The sequence below is a fragment of the Hemiscyllium ocellatum genome, chromosome 4 (assembly GCF_020745735.1).
Source record: "Hemiscyllium ocellatum isolate sHemOce1 chromosome 4, sHemOce1.pat.X.cur, whole genome shotgun sequence".
In the NCBI taxonomy this organism is placed as follows: Eukaryota; Metazoa; Chordata; class Chondrichthyes; order Orectolobiformes; family Hemiscylliidae; genus Hemiscyllium; species Hemiscyllium ocellatum.
Genome location: NC_083404.1, coordinates 74,420,319 through 74,442,139, shown reverse-complemented (window position 1 = coordinate 74,442,139; position 21,821 = coordinate 74,420,319). Strand labels below are relative to the sequence as shown.

General features: G+C 43.8%; 1 protein-coding gene across 1 annotated transcript; it reads left to right on the top strand.

Annotated features, from left to right (window-relative positions):
• Nucleotides 1-975: 975 nt before the first annotated feature.
• LOC132815418 (transcription factor Sox-17-alpha-A-like) lies at nt 976-2,951 on the top strand. Its single transcript, XM_060824334.1, has 2 exons — nt 976-1,427; nt 1,688-2,951. The coding sequence occupies exons 1-2, from the start codon at nt 1,136-1,138 to the stop codon at nt 2,587-2,589; spliced, it is 1,194 nt and encodes a 397-aa protein (XP_060680317.1). The 5' UTR covers nt 976-1,135; the 3' UTR covers nt 2,590-2,951.
• The last annotated feature ends 18,870 nt before the right edge of the window (nt 2,952-21,821 follow it).

Here is a 21,821-nt window from a genome sequence, read left to right as displayed (position 1 = left end):
GTGCAGCCTGGATGGGCCGAAGGACCTTTTGTGTGCTGTGTAATTATTAAAGAACCGATTAAACAATGATATTGTGTGTCGTGGCATAAAGAGGCAACCGGTCTGCTTTGTAAACAAAACGGCAAAGAATTCAAAACATTTCGGACGAACCGTGGGGCTGGAATGAGGGAATTGAAGTCGTAGTGGCAGAGCTGAAGCAGGTAAATCTGGGTTTAAAAATGAACCAGGAATACATTTTTACAAACCACAGACAAAATAGGTCCAGCAGAAACAAAAACAGAAACTGCTGGGAAAACTCAACAGGTCTGGCAGCATCTGTGGAGAGAAAGCAGAGTTAACATTTCAGGACCAGTGACCCTTTCTGAAGATGGGTCTCAGTTTTGAAGAGTCTCTTGACCCGAAACGTTAACTCTGATTCACTGCAAGGCTGCTGCCAGCTCCGTTGAGTTCCTCCAGTAATTTCTGTTTTCTGTAAAAAAAAAGCTTTGTTTTCGCAGATCCATGACACAGCAGATGAAATCCCAAAACTCGGATCTCAATCAACGTGAAAATTATTTTGTGTGGAAAATACTTCATCCCAAAAACACCGAAATAATCTCTACAACTCTGGGCGACATATTATTGCAAATGTTTGAAAGTTACAGGTGATTATTCCAGCGGACTGGGTATTAATAAAAGGGCTCTCGTTTCATTTGGACTGTTGTGAATCAACGTATTTATAGACAGCCTTGAATATACGTTGTTTGTCAAAGTTGCAATTTGACCGATTTTGTTTTAAAAAAAGGCCATTCGGAAATCTCCATCAGGATCATTGCAGGGTGGAGGAGGCAGGAGCGGAGCCGCGAGTGGGCGCCTTTCAGACTCCGCCTCCCAACCCTTTCCCGGCAACGCCGCACCCCTTTGGCTTCTGATTGGCCGCCTTGATGCTTATCAAGCCCAGTTACCAAAAACTTTGCAACATCCAAAGCCGAGAACTGTTGGAGCGATTGGGCTGTGTTTATTTGGGTGTATTTGCCCACACTGCTGAGCCAGACCACGCAGAGAATCAAGCCGTGAGTTGCCCATCCCACCCGAAGCGAGCTCTCAGAAAGCTGAGCCTTTCAACTCCCTGTCCAGACTTCGCTGCACGCCAGGCATGAGTAGCCCTGATGCTGGTTACGCCAGTGACGACCAGACACAGAGTAGGTGCCACATGGCGGGGATTTTGCCGGCTTTGGGATCTTGCCAGTGGGCTGACTCTATGAGTGCTCTCGGGGAGACCAAGGTTGGCAGCGCTGCTGACCCGGCGAGCAATGCCAATCGAGCCAAGTCTGAGAACCGCATCCGCCGACCCATGAACGCCTTCATGGTCTGGGCGAAAGACGAACGCAAGAGGCTAGCTCAGCAAAACCCGGACCTGCACAACGCCGAACTTAGCAAGATGTTGGGTAAGTACCAGGGAATGAGAATGGAAACCGGACCGACATTTGACTTTAAGTTTACCGCAAGCGAACATCTGACAGCATTTCAAACCGATAACTACATCTATAAAGATAGTAATTCCGCTTTCTGGCATAATCTAAACTATGGGTGATTAAGTGAGAGAGGTGAAATTCTGGATAAGGGCGACATTGATTCGAATGGCGAATGTGAGTGTGCGTTGTTCCGGTAGAGTTGTCATGACCTTATGTTGTGTGTGTGTCTGCAGGGAAATCATGGCGAGGGCTTTCTTTGGCTGAGAAACGCCCTTTCGTAGAAGAAGCAGAGAGACTTCGAGTTCAGCATATGAAAGAACATCCCAATTACAAATACCGGCCCCGGCGGAGAAAACAGATCAAAAGAATTAAGCGGGTAGACACAGGTCTGTTGATGCACGGCATCTCCCAGCAACAGCTGGGAAGCGAGGCCCGTGTCTGCGGCCAAAGCATGAATCTCACCTATCACGACACAAGCTACTGTCTCCAAAACCAGATCCCCCCGCTCAGCCATTACAGGGACGCGCAAACCATATCCAGCAGCATGGACAGTTTCGGTTTGCCAACTCCCGAGACCTCTCCTTTAGATGTTCTGGAAGCGAATTCCATGTTTTTCCCTCCGCATTTGCAGGAAGATTGCCAAATGATGCCTTACACGAACAGCCCCGGTTACCACCACCAGCATCCTGACTACTCTACCCAGGAAAACCAGATAGCCATGTTCCGCAGGCACAGAGCTGAGCTGGGTGATGATCAGATGGGACACCACGACAGTGGTTTCCATGGGGCTCTCGGCTCCTGTCACAATGTGGTGGCCATGTACTACAGCCAGATGTGCTCGGCAAACAGTCAGCGGCCCCAGCACATGCATGTCGGACAACTCTCCCCCCCGGCCGATCCACACCACGGGGACAACCTGGAGCATCTCAGCCAAGCGGATCTTTTGGCAGACGTAGATCGCAACGAGTTCGAGCAATACCTAACGTCGGTTTCTCGATCTGATCTAGCAGGACTTTCCTATAGTGCACCAGAAGCAAATCCAAATGGATTGACTTCTGCAGAGAGCAATCTGATTTCCTCCGTCCTTTCCGACGCCAGTAATGCCATGTATTACCCCAGTTTCCCTTCGGCGTAGAGGGGAAACACCTTCTTAAACAAAAGACCAGACGAAAATATCGACAGTATTACAAACCAAAGATTCTTTTTACAATTGTAGTTGTGCTCAGGGTGTTCTGAATATGTTGCCTGATATTTAAGGTTGTATATTTAAAATTGCTTTTATTTTGTGTTTCAAGAAGTTGTACAACGACGTGTTTTTGGTGTCCTTTAGACAATGATCTTAAACAATATACCCTTTATCACTTGGGACTTTATTTTTTAGTAACGAGCAGATTTGTAGGACCGGAGTCTTCCACAAGCAGCGCGGTTTGTACTGGATGAGAATTGCTTCTGCAATCATTATGTAAATATTTAATTTCTTATTGAAATGAAATGTTTTGTACTTTTTTGCACTTTTTCTTACAAGTTAATAAAGTTTTGAAAAAGTTTAAGATCAAAAGTCTGTATTTGTAATCAGATATCCATGTCATATTTTTGTGGGTGTTCTGTAAGGTTAAATGCTGGCTATATAAATCCCAGCGGATGTCAAATAACTGCACGAATTCCGAGTTTCCCAGAATATTTAAGCGCACAAACTATTAACAAAAACATAGGGCATAACCTCAGGAAAAGGCATGATTTCTAGTAAAAGCCGGCGCAGCTGCTTTTAACACCAGTTTCCGATTTTCAATGTGTCTTATCCTAACTATTTAAACTGGCCTAGAGGACGCCCCGTTTTGTCAGGCTGTGCTTACGGGCCGGAGGTCAGTGAACTGCATGAGCCACTTGCGATGAATCATTCAGCACCTTGTTAATCCGTACGATAGGATTCGAGAATGGCTTTAAAAGTCCTCCATTATTGACTGTTTTTATTGGTGGCCGGGCAAGCAGTACACATTAAAACGCTGTCCACAATCCAGTTTACTGTTTTAAAAGATTGAATTAAGAGTAGACAAATCATCACCGATCTTCAACTATCAGTTCTGACTGCTGATCTGCCAAAACATGCCAAAATGAGCAGTTGGAGGCAGAGGAATACTGAGCTCTCCTCACACATTCTACCCAATAATATGACGCCAGAGTCCGATGCTGAAATTCACTATGCAAAGTTGCTTTTGTCAACATCTAATGTTTACAACGTAATCGGCAATCGAGGAATGAGGTAGCGGAGACCTGATTTGGAGATGCCGGTGTTGGACTGGGACGTACAAAGTTAAAAATCACACAACACCAGGTTATAGTCCAACAGGTTTAATTGGAAGTACACTAGCTTTCGGTGCGCTGCACCTTCATCAGGTAATTGTCGAAGCTAGTGTGCTTCCAATTAAACCTGTTGGATTATAACCTGGTGTTGTGATTTTTAACTAGGTACCGGAGAGATCACTTGCAACAGCATCTAAAATTTATTGATATACCCAACTGGGTGGCAAAATTTCTTTAAGTTTGCGTGTTGTAGGCTGCAAGGTTATTTAAAACTGAAAAGTCGTTCGAGTGCACAAAACATGGCGAGAGCGTTCAAAATTTTACGATTCTTCGTATAATTCGTACAAAACGCGAGTAGGAATTTTGGTTTTTGGAAAATTCTGAACATGCTGTTTGAGGCGTGCGCCTTGCTCCATCTACAGTTGGAACAGAATAAGTTGCAAATGATTCGTTTGGTACGTGGATTACAAACATGAATATTCGAGGATTTAAAAGAGGTCAAATAAGATTATTCTGATGACATTTCATTCTTGCTCCCCTTTATCGCCATGTTCTCATTAGATGTTTCCATTTCACTCCGTTAAATGCAGATTTGGCAACATAATTAATACTCCTCAGCCATTCCACCGGCCTAATGGCGATGTTGTGCATCAGGACAGAAATCCACAAGACGAATCAAAATGCTACAATAAATCAGGAAAGTTCATTGCGCCCTTGGGGAGTCATGAACAACAGGGTCCATTATGTGAACTTGCTTTACAGCTCTTCCTGTAAATAACACAACATATTTTAAATTAACTTAAAAGAATCGCCGGCGTTGCAAATCGGTCTTCCTTTCCGTGTTCAAATGTATGGATTGATCCCTTGTCCGCGTTGCTGGACTATATCACATAACGAAACGGGTTTTGTTCAGTTGCAGTTTTTGTTTTGAAAACGTTAATTTACTTTAGGCATCGCGATTAAAACAAGCTGCTGATTTCTAACAGCGGTGCAAAGAGTTGAAAACTGGTCACCTGAGCTTTGGGAAGTAACACCGTAAACCGAAATTCTTTGCCATAGTTTAACAAGTATATAATTCATTTAAAAAAATATCAATTCTCACATATCAAATTTTAAAAAGGCAAACTGACAGGCTGCGATGGAATTGGTTTAATGTGCTCAACTTATTCGCAATAGCCTTCTCTTACTCCATCGAATGCTATAAATATATTCTTCTATTTATTTCTCATTATCTAATTTTTCTATACAGTAGGTCTATTACTCATCAGTATTGGATCGCTAGAGTAAGTGCACATTTAAGCGGAAGCAAAATACACATTGAGAGGAAAGCCAGATTGCACCATGAGGTTATATTAACTGGATTAGGGAAAGGAAGATGATCTTTTGGAGCATACTCAGAGATATACTCCTCAAATTAAAACAGAAAATAGGAATATTCCACCGGTCTGGAATCATCTGTGAAGAAAGAAAAAGTTGCTTTCAGGCCTGTAACCTTTCATCAGATTTAGGGGAAACAAATTCTAAAACTTCAAGGAATTGAAAGGTGAAAGGGCATGAACTAGGACCAAAAAAAATTTTCTGGATAGAATAAATGAGGAAAGGTTTAATTAGGATGGCTGTGGTGTAGTCCAGGACAAGGGGTGCACAATACAGTCAGAGTGACCGAAAAAGGCAGAGGAAGGATAGCCGAACCTTCCTTGTGAAGAAAGTCCTCCTGGGTTGCTACAGTTTCCAAGCCGCAGATATTTTCTGCCTGCAGGATTTTCCCACCTGGGGGGCTACTTCAACATGGTTTTCAGGAGTGTGAAGCAATGTGAGCATCTCCTAATGGTATTTGAGGAGAAAAAAGGTAAGGGCTCCTTCTCTGCCCTGTGTGCTACAGTATTGCTCATTCTCCCTGCACAGAAAAGTCACATTCTGGCTGTAGATGTCCTGAATTTTCTGGAAAGATACATAACATCTAAAAGGAGGCAGCACCAATGTAGTGGACACTTTCAGAATCTGGACCAGCAAACAGCAGGTCAAGGTGGCCCTGAAGGTGGACACTAATGGGACTATTCTCCACTTGCTCTCCAGCTTTGCAACCAGAGGGAGCTGAGGCTACCTGATGTAAGTGGGGCAGTCCAGAGTGTGCTGGATCTGCAGTCCAGCAGCAAATTGCAAAATTATTCGTTGCAGGAACTGCAAACAGAAGGGCCAACAGACTAAGGACTGCAAGGAGTCCAAGAGCTGCAACCTGTGTGTGGAAGCAGTCCAGATCTGCCCAAGATTGGAGGGTGGCAGTGTGGGAAGGCCACATATGCTCAGATGGCTGGAAGTGGTAAAGCAAGCCATTGAACCCAAAGACAGTAAGGTATCACCCTCCAGCAAGAAAACTGTAAAAGAGGCACTCAGAAAGAGGGACAGGTAGGAGAGGTGGAAAAAACCATTGCAGATGCTGAGCAATTGACCCAACCTCCTCCTCAACAAATGGTGTCAATGGTAATTCCATAGCCTCTCAAAATAGATTATAAAATTGCCAGTATTAATGTATGCAATGTTAAACCTGACATGCGATGTATTTCCACCTTGGCTTACCTGACTAATGGCAAAGCGGGCCTTCTGTTTCTACAGGATACCACACCTCAGCAGCCACAGGAAATGGTCAAGCTTGTGGGCACATGGGTCTTCAATTTGGTTGGGGGAAACGATTGCTGTTCCTCCTGCCTGAGTATTCTGCTGTGAGGAGACAACTTCGCTAGCTCTGAAGTTAAGGATGCCTCTTATAGTAGACATTATGCACAGAAATGCTCTGCTGAGACCAATTAGCTTGCATGCACTGATGGCTAGTCATCCTGCAGCAGCTCATACTCATGCTGGTGATGTCCAGTCATTCTGGCCAGAGACTTCAGCTGCATCATCAATGTGGATGGACGATCCAGAGAGGCTGACAGCAAACCACATTCAGATTCCTGATGGAAACAGTTACAATTGCCAAGCTGCAAGATGTCTTCAGCACCCCTGCAGATGGAGTGCAAGGTAGATATGCCTCATTGCAATCAGATGGGTCTATCTACTCAAGAACTGCACAGTGTATGATATCCTCTCATCAAGTCACCCTTTTCTACATGTGTACAGTACATGGACACTGACCAGCCAGTCAGAGCCAGTCTCTGGAGTAAAGAGATTTTCTGTATCTTCTGTTTAGATCTGTCAGGCACAGGTTAGCAGCCTCAGTCAAGAATCTCATACTCAAGGACATCCATGTGTGCCTTGTTCCAATCACTTCATCTTTACCTCTGTCCCTAAGTCTGGGAATTTGGACCTGATCTTGTCTTGTATCTTCTCCTGGGATGTTTCCACCTTGGGTCCGATTCCTCTGACTTTGATTCAGACATAAACAACAGTGTAATAGACCACAGTCCACCTCTTGTGCTTCGCATCTCGAGAGAGAGATTCCTCTTCTTCTTCAGGGGGTAACATCTCACACTCTGAGGATTTTCAAAATTATACAGAGGGGGAGAACCCACGGTTTCTGACAGCCTTTATGGCTCTTCTGAGCAGCCAGGTATGTTTTACTGATGCCTCATTTAGGAGATAGCAACTTTCATGTGATCCACGTGTTTATTCAGGTGCGTCACACCTATCTGAACTTTGTATTTCATGGGACCTGACCTCACATTGACCTCACTTCATACCCATGCAGGGCCACTTCCATGGTTTTGACAACAAAATTCATCCCCAAAGTAAACTTAGAGTAGGTATGTTATGGCATTGGCTGCTGTTTCACTCTACCCCCAGGTCTGGGAATGTTAGGTATAACCTGGCGTGGAATCTTTTTTTCCATTAACAGCTTAGTTAGAGCAATCACTCTTGTTGCATGAGGGGTGGTCCTATAATTGAATAGGAACCAGGACTGTTCAGTATCAAATGAAGCTGTAGGCTATTTCTTTAAGACTGCCTTCGATGTTTCGGCTGCTCTTTCCACCAGACCATTGGACACTGGATGGTATGGAGCTGTCCAAACATGCAGAATGCCATTCGATTTTAGGAACTATCCAAAATCCCTGCTGTTAACTGACATCTCATTCTCCATGACCAATACTTCCGTGAGTCTGTGTATTGTGAACAGCACTTGCAGCTTTTCAATCGTCATCCCTGAATTTGCCCAATGAATTCTATGTACATCCAATCATTTTGAATAGGCATGCCCAATGATTAAGAACATTGAGCCCATCAAAGGACCAATGTAGTTGACATGTAACCAAGTCCAGGGTTCACCCAGACATTCCCAGCTGCTGGTGCTAATTTTTGTCCTTGTTGTCACTCTGGGCACTGCCCCATCAATGTAGCTATGTTGGCATCCAGTCCTGGCCACCAAGCATAACTTCTTGCCAACATTTTCAATTTGGAAACCCCTGATGGGGTTCAGTCGGTATCTGATTTTGACTTTTATTCAGGACAATCACTTTTGCTCCCAATAGTAATACATCATTCTCTGTGGTGATCTGGTCTCATAGGGTGCAGTAAACATTTAATTCTAGTTGCAATGGTCCTTTTATTTCATCCATCACCACCAGTTGTTTTTAGTTTTGCCAGGGCGGGATCTTTTTGAGTCCATAACCAGATCTTGTCAGTGGTGACCAGAAGAGAGTCCAGAAAGTTTAAAACCAGAACAGTGTCTTCCAAAGGAAGCACCACTGGCGGTATATCTGTCAGGGGGAGACAGTTCAAGACATTAGCAGTTGCCAGTTTGCCTTTGGACAGTGTTCCAAATTAAAATTGTCCACACTGAGAATAAGCATGCACCAATGAATTTGACCAGCAGCTATGGGCAGTATATCCTTGTTTACTTTACATAGTCCTAGCAAGGTTTTGTGATCCATTACAACTACAAATTTGCATCTACAAAGGTATCGATGGAACATTTTCAGACGAAAGATGACTGCCAAATGTTTCTTCCCTATCTGGGCATATTTACATTCGGCATCAGCGAAAGTCTGGGCAGCAAATGCTATTGGGCATTCCTCTCTTGTGGGGCACTGGTGAGCTAACATTACTCCAATACTTAATGGGGAGGCACTCTGTGTCAGCATCACCTCTTGCTTGGGATCATAATGGGCAAAAACCGAAGATGACAAAAACTGTTTTTTCACTTTCCTGAAGGCTACTTCTTGTCTGTGTGACCATTTCCAAAACTGACCCTTTTTCAATAGCAGGTGTTAGGGAGCCAAGATAGTGGGGCCAGGTTATATAATAACTTTTCATGATAATTTACCAACCCAAGGAATAACTTAAGCTCAGGTATACACGTGGGTGCCAGGGCATCATTGATTACCTTCACTTTATCTTCCAGTAGGTGTAATCTGGTCTTGTTGAATCTTGTACGTGCCCAAATAGGTCACTTGGGTTGAAAATCTGTTGCTGGAAAAGCGCAGTAGGTCAGGCAGCATCCAAGGAACAGGAGATTCGATGTTTCAGGCATAAGCCCTTCTTCAGGAATGAGGAAAGTGTGTCCAGCAGGCTAAGATAAAAGGTAGGGAGGAGGGACTTGGGGGAGGGGCGATGGAGATGTGATAGGTGGAAGGAGGTAAAGGTGAGGATGATAGGCCGCCTTCCTAACCTGCAATATTCTTCCTAACCTCTCCCCCCCCACCCCATTCCAGCCTATCACCCTCACCTTGACCTCCTTCCACCTATCACATCTCCATCACCCTTCCCCCAAGTCCCTCCTCCCTACCTTTTATCAAAATAGAGTTGGACAGAGAAATAATACACTCCACTCTCTGCGGTGCCCACCTCTCCCTGCACAACTCCAGGCTGTTGGTGGAGACGGCATGCACTCTCCTGCATTTTTTTTTCTCTTTTTTTTGTGTGTGCAGGTGTGGGACACAGTGAAAGACAGAAGATACACAAATCTTTATTCGGTTTCCACCACCAGGAAGAAAGGAAACATCTAGTGGCCAGTGACAAGCAGTGCTTTTCACAACAAAATGCAATGCTGTGTGATCAAACAGCGAAGGGGAGGGTAGGGACTAAATCAATATAGAGTTGGAGGGGGAAATAATGCACTCCACTCCCTGCGGCACCCACCTCTCCCTGAACAACTCCAGGATGTTGGTGGAGAACGCGTGCACTCTCCTGCTTATTTATTTTTTAATTTTTTTTTAATTTTTCTGTATCCTGGACACTCCTGTCTTTTATTTTAGCAGTACACACTGGATGTGGGCAGCCAGCTCAGTTAGTCCCCTCCCTGGGGCAAAATAGAGAGTCCTTGACACTCGTCCTGCTCCCTGAGAGCCAGCTACACTCCTGCTTTTTTTGTTTTTTTTCTTTTTTTTTGTGTTGTGCACGTGTGAGGCAGTGAGAGACGCAAGGTGCATGAACCTTTATTCAATTTCCACCACCAGGAAGAAAGGAAACACCTGAGTGGCCAGTGACAAGCAGTGCACTTTACAAAGGGCAATGCTGTGTGTTCAAACAGTGAAGGGGAGGGCAGGGTTTAAATCAAAATAGAGTTGGAGGTGGAAATAATGCACTCCACTCCCTGCGGCGCCCACCTCTCTCTGAACAACTCCAGGCTGTTGGTGGACACTGTGTGCACTCTCCTGCTTTTTTTTCTTTTTTTTGACACTGATCCTGCTCCCTCAGAGCCAGTTCTCAGAGTGAACAGAATCCCGACACTCCTGTTTTTTTTTGCGGTAGTGCTCATTTTTCCCCAGCACCCATGTTGTGTGTGTGCAGGTGTGTGACACAGTGAGAGACACAAGGTGTATGAATCTTTATTGAATTTCCACTACCAGGAAGAAAGGAAACACCCGAGTGGCCAGTGATAAACAGTGCCCTACACAAAAGGCAATGCTGTGTGATCAAACAGTGAAGGGGAGGGCAGTGATTAAATCAAAATAGAGTTGGAGGGGGAAATAATGCAATCCACTCCCTGTAGCGCCTACCTCTCCCTGAACAACTCCAGGGTGTCGGTGGAGACCGTGTGCACTCTCCTGCTTATTTTTTTCTTTTTTTTTCTTTTCTTCCCACACTCCTGCCTAACTGCGGTAGTGCTTATTTTTTCCCCAGCACCCATGGTGTGTGTGTGCAGGTGTGAGACACAGTGAGACACACAAGGTCACTCAGTCCTGCCTTTTGTTTTAGTAGTACACACAGGATGTGGGCAGCCAGCTCAGTTAGTCCTCTCCCTGAGGCAAAATGGAGAGTCCTTAACACTCGTCCAGCTCTCTCAGAGCCAGCTACACTCCGCTTATTTTTTTGTTTTTTTTTCTTTATTCTTTTCTTTTTTGTGTGTGCAGGTGTGAGACACAATGAGAGACACAAGGTGCACAAATCTTTATTCAATTTCCACCACCAGGAAGAAAGGAAACACCCGAGTGGCCAGTGACAAGCAGTACCCTTCACATCAAAGGGCAATGCTGTGTGATCAAACAGTGAAGGGGAGGGCAGTGATTAAATCAAAATAGAGTTGGAGGGGGAAATAATGTACTCCACTCCCTGCAGCACCCACCTCTCCCTGAACAACTCCAGGCTGTTGGTGGACACCGTGTGCACTCTCCTACTTTTTCCCTTCCCCAGCACCTATGTTGTGTGTGTGCAGGTGTGAGACACAGTGAAAGACACAAGGTGCATGAATCTTTATTCAAATTTCCACCACCAGGAAGAAAGGAAACACCCGAGTGGCCAGTGACAAGCAGTGTCCTTCACAACAAGGGGCAATGCTGTGTGATCAAACAGTGAAGGGGAGGGCAGGGATTAAATCAAAATAGAATTGGAGGGGGAATTAATGCACTACACTCCCTGCGGCACCCACCTTTCCCTGAACAGCTCCAGGCTGTTGGTGGAGACCACACTCCTGCTTATGTTTTTTCTTTTTTTAAACAGAACCCCTGACACTCCTGTTTTTTTTTCACCCTTTCCCCAGCACCCATGTTGTGTGTGTGTGCAGGTGTGAGACACAGTGAGAGACACAAAGTGTACGAATCTTTATTCAATTTCCACCACCAGGAAGATAGGAAAACACCCGAGTAGCCAGTGACAAGCAGTGCCCTTCACATCAAAGGGAAATGCTGTGTGATCAAACAATAAAGGGGAGAGCAGGGACTAAATCAAAATAGAGTTGGAGGGGAAATAATGCACTCCACTCCCTGCGGCACCCACCTCTCTCTGAACAACCCCAGGGTGTTGGTGGAGACCACTCTCCTGCTTATTTTTTTTTTCTTTTTTCAATTTCCACCACCAGGAAGATAGGAAAACACCCAAGTGGCCAATGACAAGCAGTGCCCTTACACTCCTGTTTATTTTTTTTTCAATTTCCACCACCAGGAAGATAGGAAAACACCAGGGTGGCCAGTGACAAGTAGTGCCCTTCACACCAAAGGGAAATGCTGTGTGATCAAACAGTGAAGGGAAGGCAGGGATTAAATCAAAATAGAGTTGGAGGGGGAGATAATGCACTCCACTCCCTGCAGCGCCCACCTCTCCCTGAACAACTCCAGGGTGTTGGTGGAGACCACTCTCCTGCTTATATCTTTCAGCCAGCTCTCCCTGATTGGCGTAGCTCAAACAAGGATCTCATCTACCATGAGATGCACTTGGCTCTCATTCCAATCACTGCAGTAGGTTTCCTTTTTGTGTCCCATGCATTCTTGATCAAATCCACTGACGTCCAACCAGCATTCTCTGAGCACAGCCTCCTGCTGGCTGACTGTCACCTACAGAATGACCTGCAAGACAGCAAGAAACATGGAAGCTGAGTTTTAAACTGTTGACTCCAGAAAACAGTAAAGAGCTCAAAAAGAATTACACAGGTTGGAGGGCCATGAAGCCCTTCTGCAATTCTCCATGAGATTGGTGGGAAACTGTCAAAGGGAACCTCAAGAGGTTCTTTATCCTCAAAGGTGATTTGAAAGGGAGAGAGAGGTAGAGAGAAAGAGAGAGAGAGAGAGAGATGGGGAAATCTGTCCAAACTCCAGAAAATTATACGCAATCTACTCCTGCTGCAGACAATTGGTGTCGATTTCATGGATGGTCTTAGGAGGTGAGCAGCCAACAAGCCTCACTCCAGGATCTACACTGTGGAGCAGGATGAGACATGCTCATGTTTCTTTTTTATAAGATGCACAGGGAGATCCCTGTGCCCAGCAGCCTGAAGGAAGAAGAGGGGTTGGTAACATCATCTCATTCCAACATCCTGAGGATCGGCAAATACTTTTATGCTAGACTGTATGCCATGAAACCCACAGATAGCGCAGCCTACCAATCATTTCTGTCCTCTGTCATGGAGGTCTTAGTCAACAGCACAAGGGAGATGCTGAACATGTCTTTATCTCTGGACTCTGTTACAAGAAGAATATTCTTAAACCAGAGAGATTTCAGAAGATATTTACCAGGATATGAAGGTTTAAATTGAAACGAAAGGCTGGGAAAGTGTGGCACTGGAAAAGCACAGCCATTCGGACAGCATCCGAGGAATAGGAGAGTTGACATTTCGAGCATAAGCTCTTCATCAAAAACATTACTGATGAAGAGTTTATGCTTGAAACATTGACTCTCCTGCTCCTTGAATGCTGCCTGACTGACTGTGCTTTTCCAGTGCCACACTTTTTGACACTGATCTCCAGCATCTACAGTCCTCACATTCTTCTGGGACCTTTTTCACTCGAGTGTATGAGGTTGAGAGATGACCTTATAGGGGTTTATAAAATCATGAGGTATATAATTACAGATAATGGTAGATACTTTATTTCCCTAGGATGGGGGATTTCAAGACTAGGGGACATATTTTTAACATGAGAGTGGAGAGATTTAAAAAAGAGATGAGGGAAAAATGTTTTTCACATGTGGAATGAACGTCCTGAGGAAGTGATGGATGCGATGGATGCACAGTTAAAATGTTTAAAAGACACTTAGATGAGTACATGAATAGGAAAGATTTGGAATGCAGGCAGGTTTGAATAGTTTTGTTTGGGATTATATTCAGCATGGACAAGTTGGACCACAGGTTCTGTTTCGGTGTTGTATGACTTTATGACTATGAGCTGACCAAAACTCTTGAGTTCTCAGAAAAGAATAAAACTCTCAGAGGCAATGGCTTACTGGCTGAGTTGTTTTCCGATCTGTGGGACTTGATTAGCCAGAATCTGCTGGAGGTGTAAGACAGTATGCTTCTAGCAGGTAGGATGTACAAATCCAAAAGGAAAGGTATCATCACTCTCATATATAAGCAGAAGGGGCAGACAGGTAAAGCTAGAAATTGGTGATCAATTTCACTATTAACTGTGGATTACAAAATCTCATCTTCGGTCACCACCAACTGGGTCAGCCTGCTCTCGGATCAGTGATTCATCCTAACCAAACCTGTGTTGTACTGGGCAGGACAATTGCAGAGCCTCGCATTCCTCAAGGATGTAATGACCCATGTGCTGCTTTATCAGCCTGGACCAGGAGAAGGCCTTTGTCAGGATACCATTCATGTGGGACCTACTATCCAAACTGGGCTTTGCGAAGGGAATCTGCAACTGAATCAGACTACTCTACACCAATAATGTCAGTGCAGTTTCAATCAATAGATAGACAATCAGGGATGAGAGTCTTTGATGCCCATGACATCTGTGCTGACATCAACATCCTTGTTTATAGTCATCCGTCCAACTCTTCTTTATGGCACTGAAAAATGGAGGACATATAGGCTCCACTTCAAGTCATGCCAACAATGCTGTTTGAGAAGGATTTTCTGCATCAGCTGGGAGGACAAGCATACTAACCTCAGTATCCTTGGAGCAGCTAACAGCATCAGCACTGAGACCGTGATAATGCGAAACCAACTCCTCTGGACCAGCCATATGCTTAGGATGCTTGAGTTCTGACTACCAGAACAATTCATTTTCACTCAGTTCAATGAAGGCACTGAAATAAGGAAGCTTTTCAAAGACTCCCTGAAGGCTTCCCTCAAGAAATGGAATGCAGATTTTATTGTGTGGGAACCGCTCATTCACAAGAATCAACTTTGAGGAAGCTGTATGAAGGGACACACTATTTTGAGAACACCCTCTGACAAGAAGAAGCCCAGAAAAGGAACTGGGGAAAACAATGTCAGTGCCAGGGACCCATTCTACCTCCTGGAAATACCGACAAAAACTATGGTTGGAGATGCGTCTGTGGGATTAGGCTCACCAGCCACACAAGGACCCTGAGGAGCTGTGACCAATGATACCAAATTTCCAAAGTGGGTAATCATACTTGTTACTGACTGATGACAATGACAGTAAGGGTGTGGTATTACAGCAGCAATGACAGATAATTGGCTGCAAAATGGTCTTACGCATATCTTGAGCTGCTATGCACCAATCATATTTTTAACAGTGTAGAATGGTGTGGTAGTGGTGATTCAGATCCTAAAAATCCAACTATTGATGGCAGCTAATCTCCTAGGTTATCAAGGCTATTGATAAGAAACAGGAATACAGCCTAAATGTTCATAATGAAGAATGCATGAAAACTGATGATGGAATCCAGAATCAGATTTCCACACACTGAGGCCATGACATCAAGAAGAATGAGTAGCAGGGTGAGGTCGACCAGCAAGGCTGCCATGGAAATTTCTGCAGACAATTATAAAAACCTATGGTGGGGTAGCCAATCTCATAGCTGCACAACAGAACTGAAGGATGAACCAATGAACAGAATGATCTTCGACCAAGGACACTGAGGAGGCTGTGACCCTAAAGAATTTGAGGAGTACTTGCTTGTTCATCCACCTTTTCCAAAGTTGAAGTCACAAATGCTATGGGGATGTCTGAAATTGTGCAGCCCAGAAACAGAGAAAAGATTTTTGGCTGCATTAATAAAATGTCTGGCACTCCCACAGTAGTTTGAAGACAGTAAGTAGAATCTTTTAGATGGCTCAGTGATATGGGCTATGGTGAGAATTGCAGCAGTTCAAGAGATCAGCTCACCACCACCACATCAAGGGCAACAATTGGTAGTTAATAAATGCTGGCCCAGTGAAACCAATGTCCCATGAGTGAATGCATCTCAGTCCATGTTTTCTGCTTTGTTGAGCGAGTTTCTCCTGAGGCAGTAAAAGGTTGCTTATTTGGGGGGATTATTATTTGTTAAACGTCTCATTAACAGTACAACTTGCCCTGTAATGTTTAGCTTCCTACATTACCAAATGAGTTGAATAAGCTAAATGTTGAGAATCCAGACTGTTGAAGAACCTTTACGTTGTTCAGGACCAAACATAACTTCAAGGCTTGAATCATGTGCACAAACACATGCATCCCTCATTCATGGCCATTGGCATCTGACATTCACCAACCTTTCTCAACCATCATGACACCTCTTCAATCCATTTGCAGGCTACATAGGAAATACAGATCTGTCATACAGTGCACGCCAGTAATGATCATTGAAAGATTATTCAGGGTGAATTTGCAAACAGTGATAGGCACTCAGCTAATGGATTAGATCAGGCTGCATCCCTTACCTTCTTAGCACTCATTCATGTAATGTCTATCAGTTTGCTTAATTAATCCCTGCCTTGCTTTGTCTTGATTTGCAATGCCAATTAACACAGCAGCTTGCCGCTAGTGTTTACTTGCTAGTGTCTGCTCATCCAACAGCAAACCCCGTGGGAAGAGCAAGTGACCCGAATTGATTCACTGGCAATCATGCCATTGAAGGCCAATACTACTGACTGTATATAAAGAGAAAGAAAGAAACTGAGAGAGAAAGAGAGAGTCACGGAGAGAGAAAGATAGAGAGAGAGAGAGAGAGAGAGACAGTCATGGAGAATCCTGCAGCATTAAAACAGGCTTTTGGCCCCTTACGTCCATGCTGATCAACAAACACTAAACTGCACGAGTCTTGCGTTACTTGCACTTGGTCCATAGCCTACTGTGGTCTGGCATTTTAAGTAATCATCCAGATCTTTATTAGATGTTGTGAAAGTATCTACCTCCACTACCCTCTTAGACAGAATTGAAACGTGTGGCACTGGAAAAGATCTGCACATCAGGCCGCATCCAAGGAGCACGAGAGTCAACATTTTGCACATAAGCCATTCATCAGGAAATTCCTGATGAAGGGATTATACCCAAAACATTGACTGGCTTGCTTGTCAGATGCTGCCTGACTTGCTGTGCCTTTCCAGTGCCACACTTTTTGACTCTGGCTCTTCAGCATCTGCATCTTTACTTTCTCTCACCCTCTTAGCAGCATGTTCCATAAATCTACAGCCCTGTGAGTGAAAAAAAATTCTCAGATTTCCACTGTCACTTGCTCTTCACTTTAAACATATACCTTTGGTCTTAAACTCAAATGGCTTGGGGTAAAGATTCACATGATCTACTCTGTTTATACCTCTCATAACTCCCCTCAGCCTCCTCGTCTCCAAGAAAAACAAACCTAGCCTATCCAGTCTCTCCTTATAAGTGAGGCTTTTCACTTCAGGAAACATACAGATTAATCTCCTCTGCATTCTCCCCAGTGCAAGCTTTCCAACAGTGTGGCAACCGTAACTACATCCAAAATTTCATCTGTGGTCTAATCAATGTTTCATAAAGTGATACCAAGACTTTCTTACTCTAATATTTAATGCACCGGCTAATGAAGGCAAACAATCTGCATGCCTTCCTTCACCATCCTATCCAACTGTGCTGACACCTTCATAATTACCATAATTAGACCTCCCGAAATGCACCACCTCATACATATCAGGATTAAATTCCAACTGTTACTGCTGATCAGACTTTAGCCTGACACCATCCTCCTCACCTGCAAATGCACTAACTAAACACATTTCTCCATTCATAGCCAAGTCATGAATGTATGTAACAAGCAGAAAAGGTCTCTGCTCCAATCTCTGTGATTAACCATTGGTCACAGGCTTCCAAATACAGGAACAAACTCTCCACCATCACTTGTTGCCTCCATTTTGTAATCCGATTTCAGATCCGCTTTGCCAACTTGCCTTGGAGCCTATTGGCCCTTAACTTCTAGACCAGCCTTCCATGCAGAACTTGTGAAAGGCTTTGCTGAAGTCAATGTAAATCACATGCACTATCCTCCTCAATATACTCAGTCACCCTTCAAAAAACTCAATTAAATTAGCCAGACAGGATTTCCCTCAAATAAATCCATACTGACTAACCCTGATCAATCCCGGCCTTTCCAAGTATTAATTAATCTTGTCATTCAGAATTTTTTCCAATATTTTCCTTACCATTGATATCAGACTAACTGGTGTGTAACTACCTTGCCTATCCCTGCTGCCCACAAGAACAAAGGAACAACATTAGTTATCCTGCAGGATTCCATCTGGCACTTTGTTTGTGGCCAGCAAAGTATATCTGCCAATGCCCCAGCAATATCCTTCCATGTCTCCCATACCAGCCTGGGCTGTATCTCATCAGATCTTGGGGATTTATGCATCAGTATGCCTTCTAAAATTTCTAATTCCACCACCTTATTATCCTTAACGTGTTCAAGAACTTCATCATCCCAAGTGATTTCACCAGTTACATTGTCTTTCTCTTCTGTGAATACAGATGAAGCATGTGTATTTAAGACCTTGCTCATGTCCACTAGCCCAATATACAGGTTTGCTCTTTTGGACTTGAATAGGTTCCATATTTCCCTGGTAATCCTTTGACTCTTACGATACTTGTAAAAAGCCTTGAGATTTTCCTTGATCCAAAGATATTTCTGGCCCCTGTTTGCCTTCCTAATTTCTTTTTAAGCAACCTTATACACTCACTATACATTTGAAGTGCCTCCTGCATTTATATTGTGCTGTATCCTGACATATGTTTCCTTCTTTCCTTTATCAAAATCTCACTATCCCTTGATATCCAGGTTCTTTGAGTCAGAGTCAGAGAGCTATACAGCATAGAAACAGACTTTTCGGTCCAACTCATCCATGACAACACCAAATCTAGTTCCATTTTCCAGCACTTGACCCATATTCCTTTAAACCCATTCTATTCATATACCCATCCAGATGACTTCTAAATGCTGAAATTGTACCAGCCTCCACCACTTCCTCTGCCAGCTCATTCCATTCACGCACCACCTTCTGTGTGAGAAAGTTGCCCCTTAGGTCTCTTTTATATCTTTCTCCTCTCACCCTAAACCCGTGCCCTCTAGTTCTGGACTCTCACACCCCAGGGAAAATACCTTGTCTATTTATCCTTGCCCCTCATGGTTTTATAAACCTCTATAAGGTCACCCCTCAGCCTCCAACACTCTAGGGAAAACAGCCCCAGCCAATTCAGCCTCTCCATGTAACTGAAATCCTCCAACCATGGAAAAAGTTGTTGGAGGGAATCATGAGGGACAGGATTTACACATATTTGGAAAGGCAAGGACTGATTAGGGATAGTCAACATTGCTTTGTGTGTGGAAATCATGTCTCATGAACTTGGTTGAGTTTTATGTCAGTTTCATTGATTTCTAGTTCCCTGGCTTTTCCTTACCACATTTAGGTGGGTACAGAGCGCCTGTTGGACATTGACAGTTTCCCTGTGGAGATGGTGAAGAGCACCACATTTTCTTGTTGTCCACCTGCTGGAGAATCTCACCTGGTCCCCCAACACCAGCTTCATAGACAAAAAGCCCCAGCAGCATCTCTACTTTCTGCATAGGTTGAAGAAAGCCAACCTCTTCCCCCCTCCATCCTTACCGCATTTTACAGAGTGTTCATTCAGAGTACCCTGAGCAGCTGCATCAATGCTTGTTCTGGAATTGCGCCATCTTGGTGAAAACACTCTACAGTGGATAGCGAGGACAGCTGAGAAGATCACAGGGGTTTCTCTTCCCTCTATTACAGACAGACATACACCACTCACTGCATCCGAAAGGCATTGTAGATGACATCACACCTCTCACTCAAACCCTTCTCTCTCCTGCCATCTGGCAGAAGATACCGGAGTATTTGGTCTCTCACGGCCAGACTGTGCAACAGTTTCTTCCCTCAAGCCATAAGGCTCCTTAACACTATATGATCACACTCTATTTCATCTACAATTCTTTGTACGACTTTTCAAATTGTTGCTAAAACAATGTTTTATTAATGATCTTTCATTATTACACTGTAATTTGTGCACCACTGTGTCTATTGCCTTGTCAGGAATTACTGTGCTGTCTTGCATGTTTTGCACTTATGCACTTTATGCTGCCCTGTGTATGACTGTACTCTTGTGTAATTTGTGTTGTCCATGTAGCACCTTGATCCTGGGGGGACGCTGTCCCATTTTCACTGCATCAGTTATATATGGTAGAATGAAAAATAAAGCTACTCTTGACTCAACTGCTTCTTAACTAGTGGCACTATGTTAGTCAACCGGCACCTCACCTGTGACTATTGATGATACATGTACCTCAGCAAAGGGCCCAGCAATGACTTCCCTAGCTTCCAAAAGAATTCTAGAGTACAATGGATCAGATCCAGAAGATTTATCCACTTTTATGCATTTCAAGATAGACAGCACCTCCTTTTCTGTAAGATGGACATTTTTCAAGAATACACCACCTATTTCCCCACATTCTCTATCTTCCATGTCCTTCTCCACAGTAAACACTAACGCAAAACACTCGTGTAGTATCTCCCCCATCTCCTGCAGCTCCACACATAAGCTACCTTGCTGATCTTTGATAGGCCCTATTCTCTCCCTAGTTACTCTTTTGTCCTTAATGTATTTATAAAATTTCTTCAGATGTTCTTTAACTCTACTTGCCAAAATTATCTCATGTCCCCCTTTTGCCCTCCTGATTTCCCTCTTAAGTGTTTTCTTATTACTTTATACTCTTCGAATGATTCTCTCAATCTCTCCTGTCTATACCTAACATATACTTCTTTCTTTTAACAGTCACAAAGTCATACAGATATATAGCAACGAAACAGATTCTTCAGTCCAACTCGTCCATGTTGACCAGATATCCTAACCTAATCTAGTCCCATTTGCCAGCACTTGGTCCATATTCCTCTAAACCCTTCTTATTCATATACCCGTCCAGATGGCTTTTAAATGCTGTAATTGTACCAGCCTCCACCACCTCCTCTGCCAGCTCAATCTCTACATGCACCACCCTCTGTGTGAAAAAGTTGCTTCTTAGGTCTCTTTTGTACCTTTCCCCTCTCATCCAAAATCTGTGCCCTCTAGTTCTGGACTTCCCCACCCCAGGAAAAGACTTTGTCTATTTATCCTATCCATGCCTCTTATGATTTTATAAACCTCAATAAGGTCACCCCTCAGCCTCCGACAATCTAGAGAAAACAGCCCCAGCCTATTCGCCTCTACCTACAACTCAAATCCTCCAACCCTGGCAACATCCTTGTAAATCTTTTCTGAACCCTTTCAAGTTTCAAAATATCCTTCCAATAGAAAGGAGACCAGAATTTCCTGTAATATTCCAAAAATAGCCAAACCAATGTCCTGTATAGCTACAACATGACCTCCCAACTCCTATACTCAATGCACTGATCAATAAAGGGAAGCATACCAAATGCCTCCTTCATTATCTTACCTACCCACAAATGTACTTTCAAGGAAACATGAAGCTGCACTTCAAGGTCACTTTGTTCAGCAATTTATCTAAATTAAACCCCATCTGCCACTCCTCAGCCCATTAGTCCGTCTGATCAAGATCTCATTGTACTCTGAGCTAACCTTCTTCGCTGTCCGATACACTTTGAATTTTGGTGTCATATGCAAACTTAATAACTATTATTCCTATGTTCACACCCAAATCATTTATATAAATGACGAAAAGCAGTGGACCAGCACCTATCCTTGTGGCACACCACTGGTCATAGGCCTCATGTTTCTGAATCAAAATCACAATTTCTCTAGTCATCCAGCATTCCGTATACCTACCAGCCTTTCCTTTCACTTTGACAGGAACATACAGTCTCTGGACTCTCATTATCCCATTTTTGAAGGCTTCCCATTTTCCAGCTGTCCCTTTACCTGTGAACATCTGCCTCCAAACGGCTTTTGAAAGTTCTTGCCTAATAGCGTCAAAATTGGCCTTTCTCCAATTTAGAACTTCGACTTTTAGATCCGGTCTATCCTT

Excerpts from the sequence above, each read along its gene's own strand:
- LOC132815418 (XM_060824334.1), top strand. The coding sequence starts at position 1,136 with ATGAGTAGCCCTGATGCTGGTTACGCCAGTGACGACCAGACACAGAGT. Across the intron at positions 1,428-1,687 it reads CGAACTTAGCAAGATGTTGG|GGAAATCATGGCGAGGGCTT; the intron begins GTAAGTACCAGG and ends GTGTGTCTGCAG.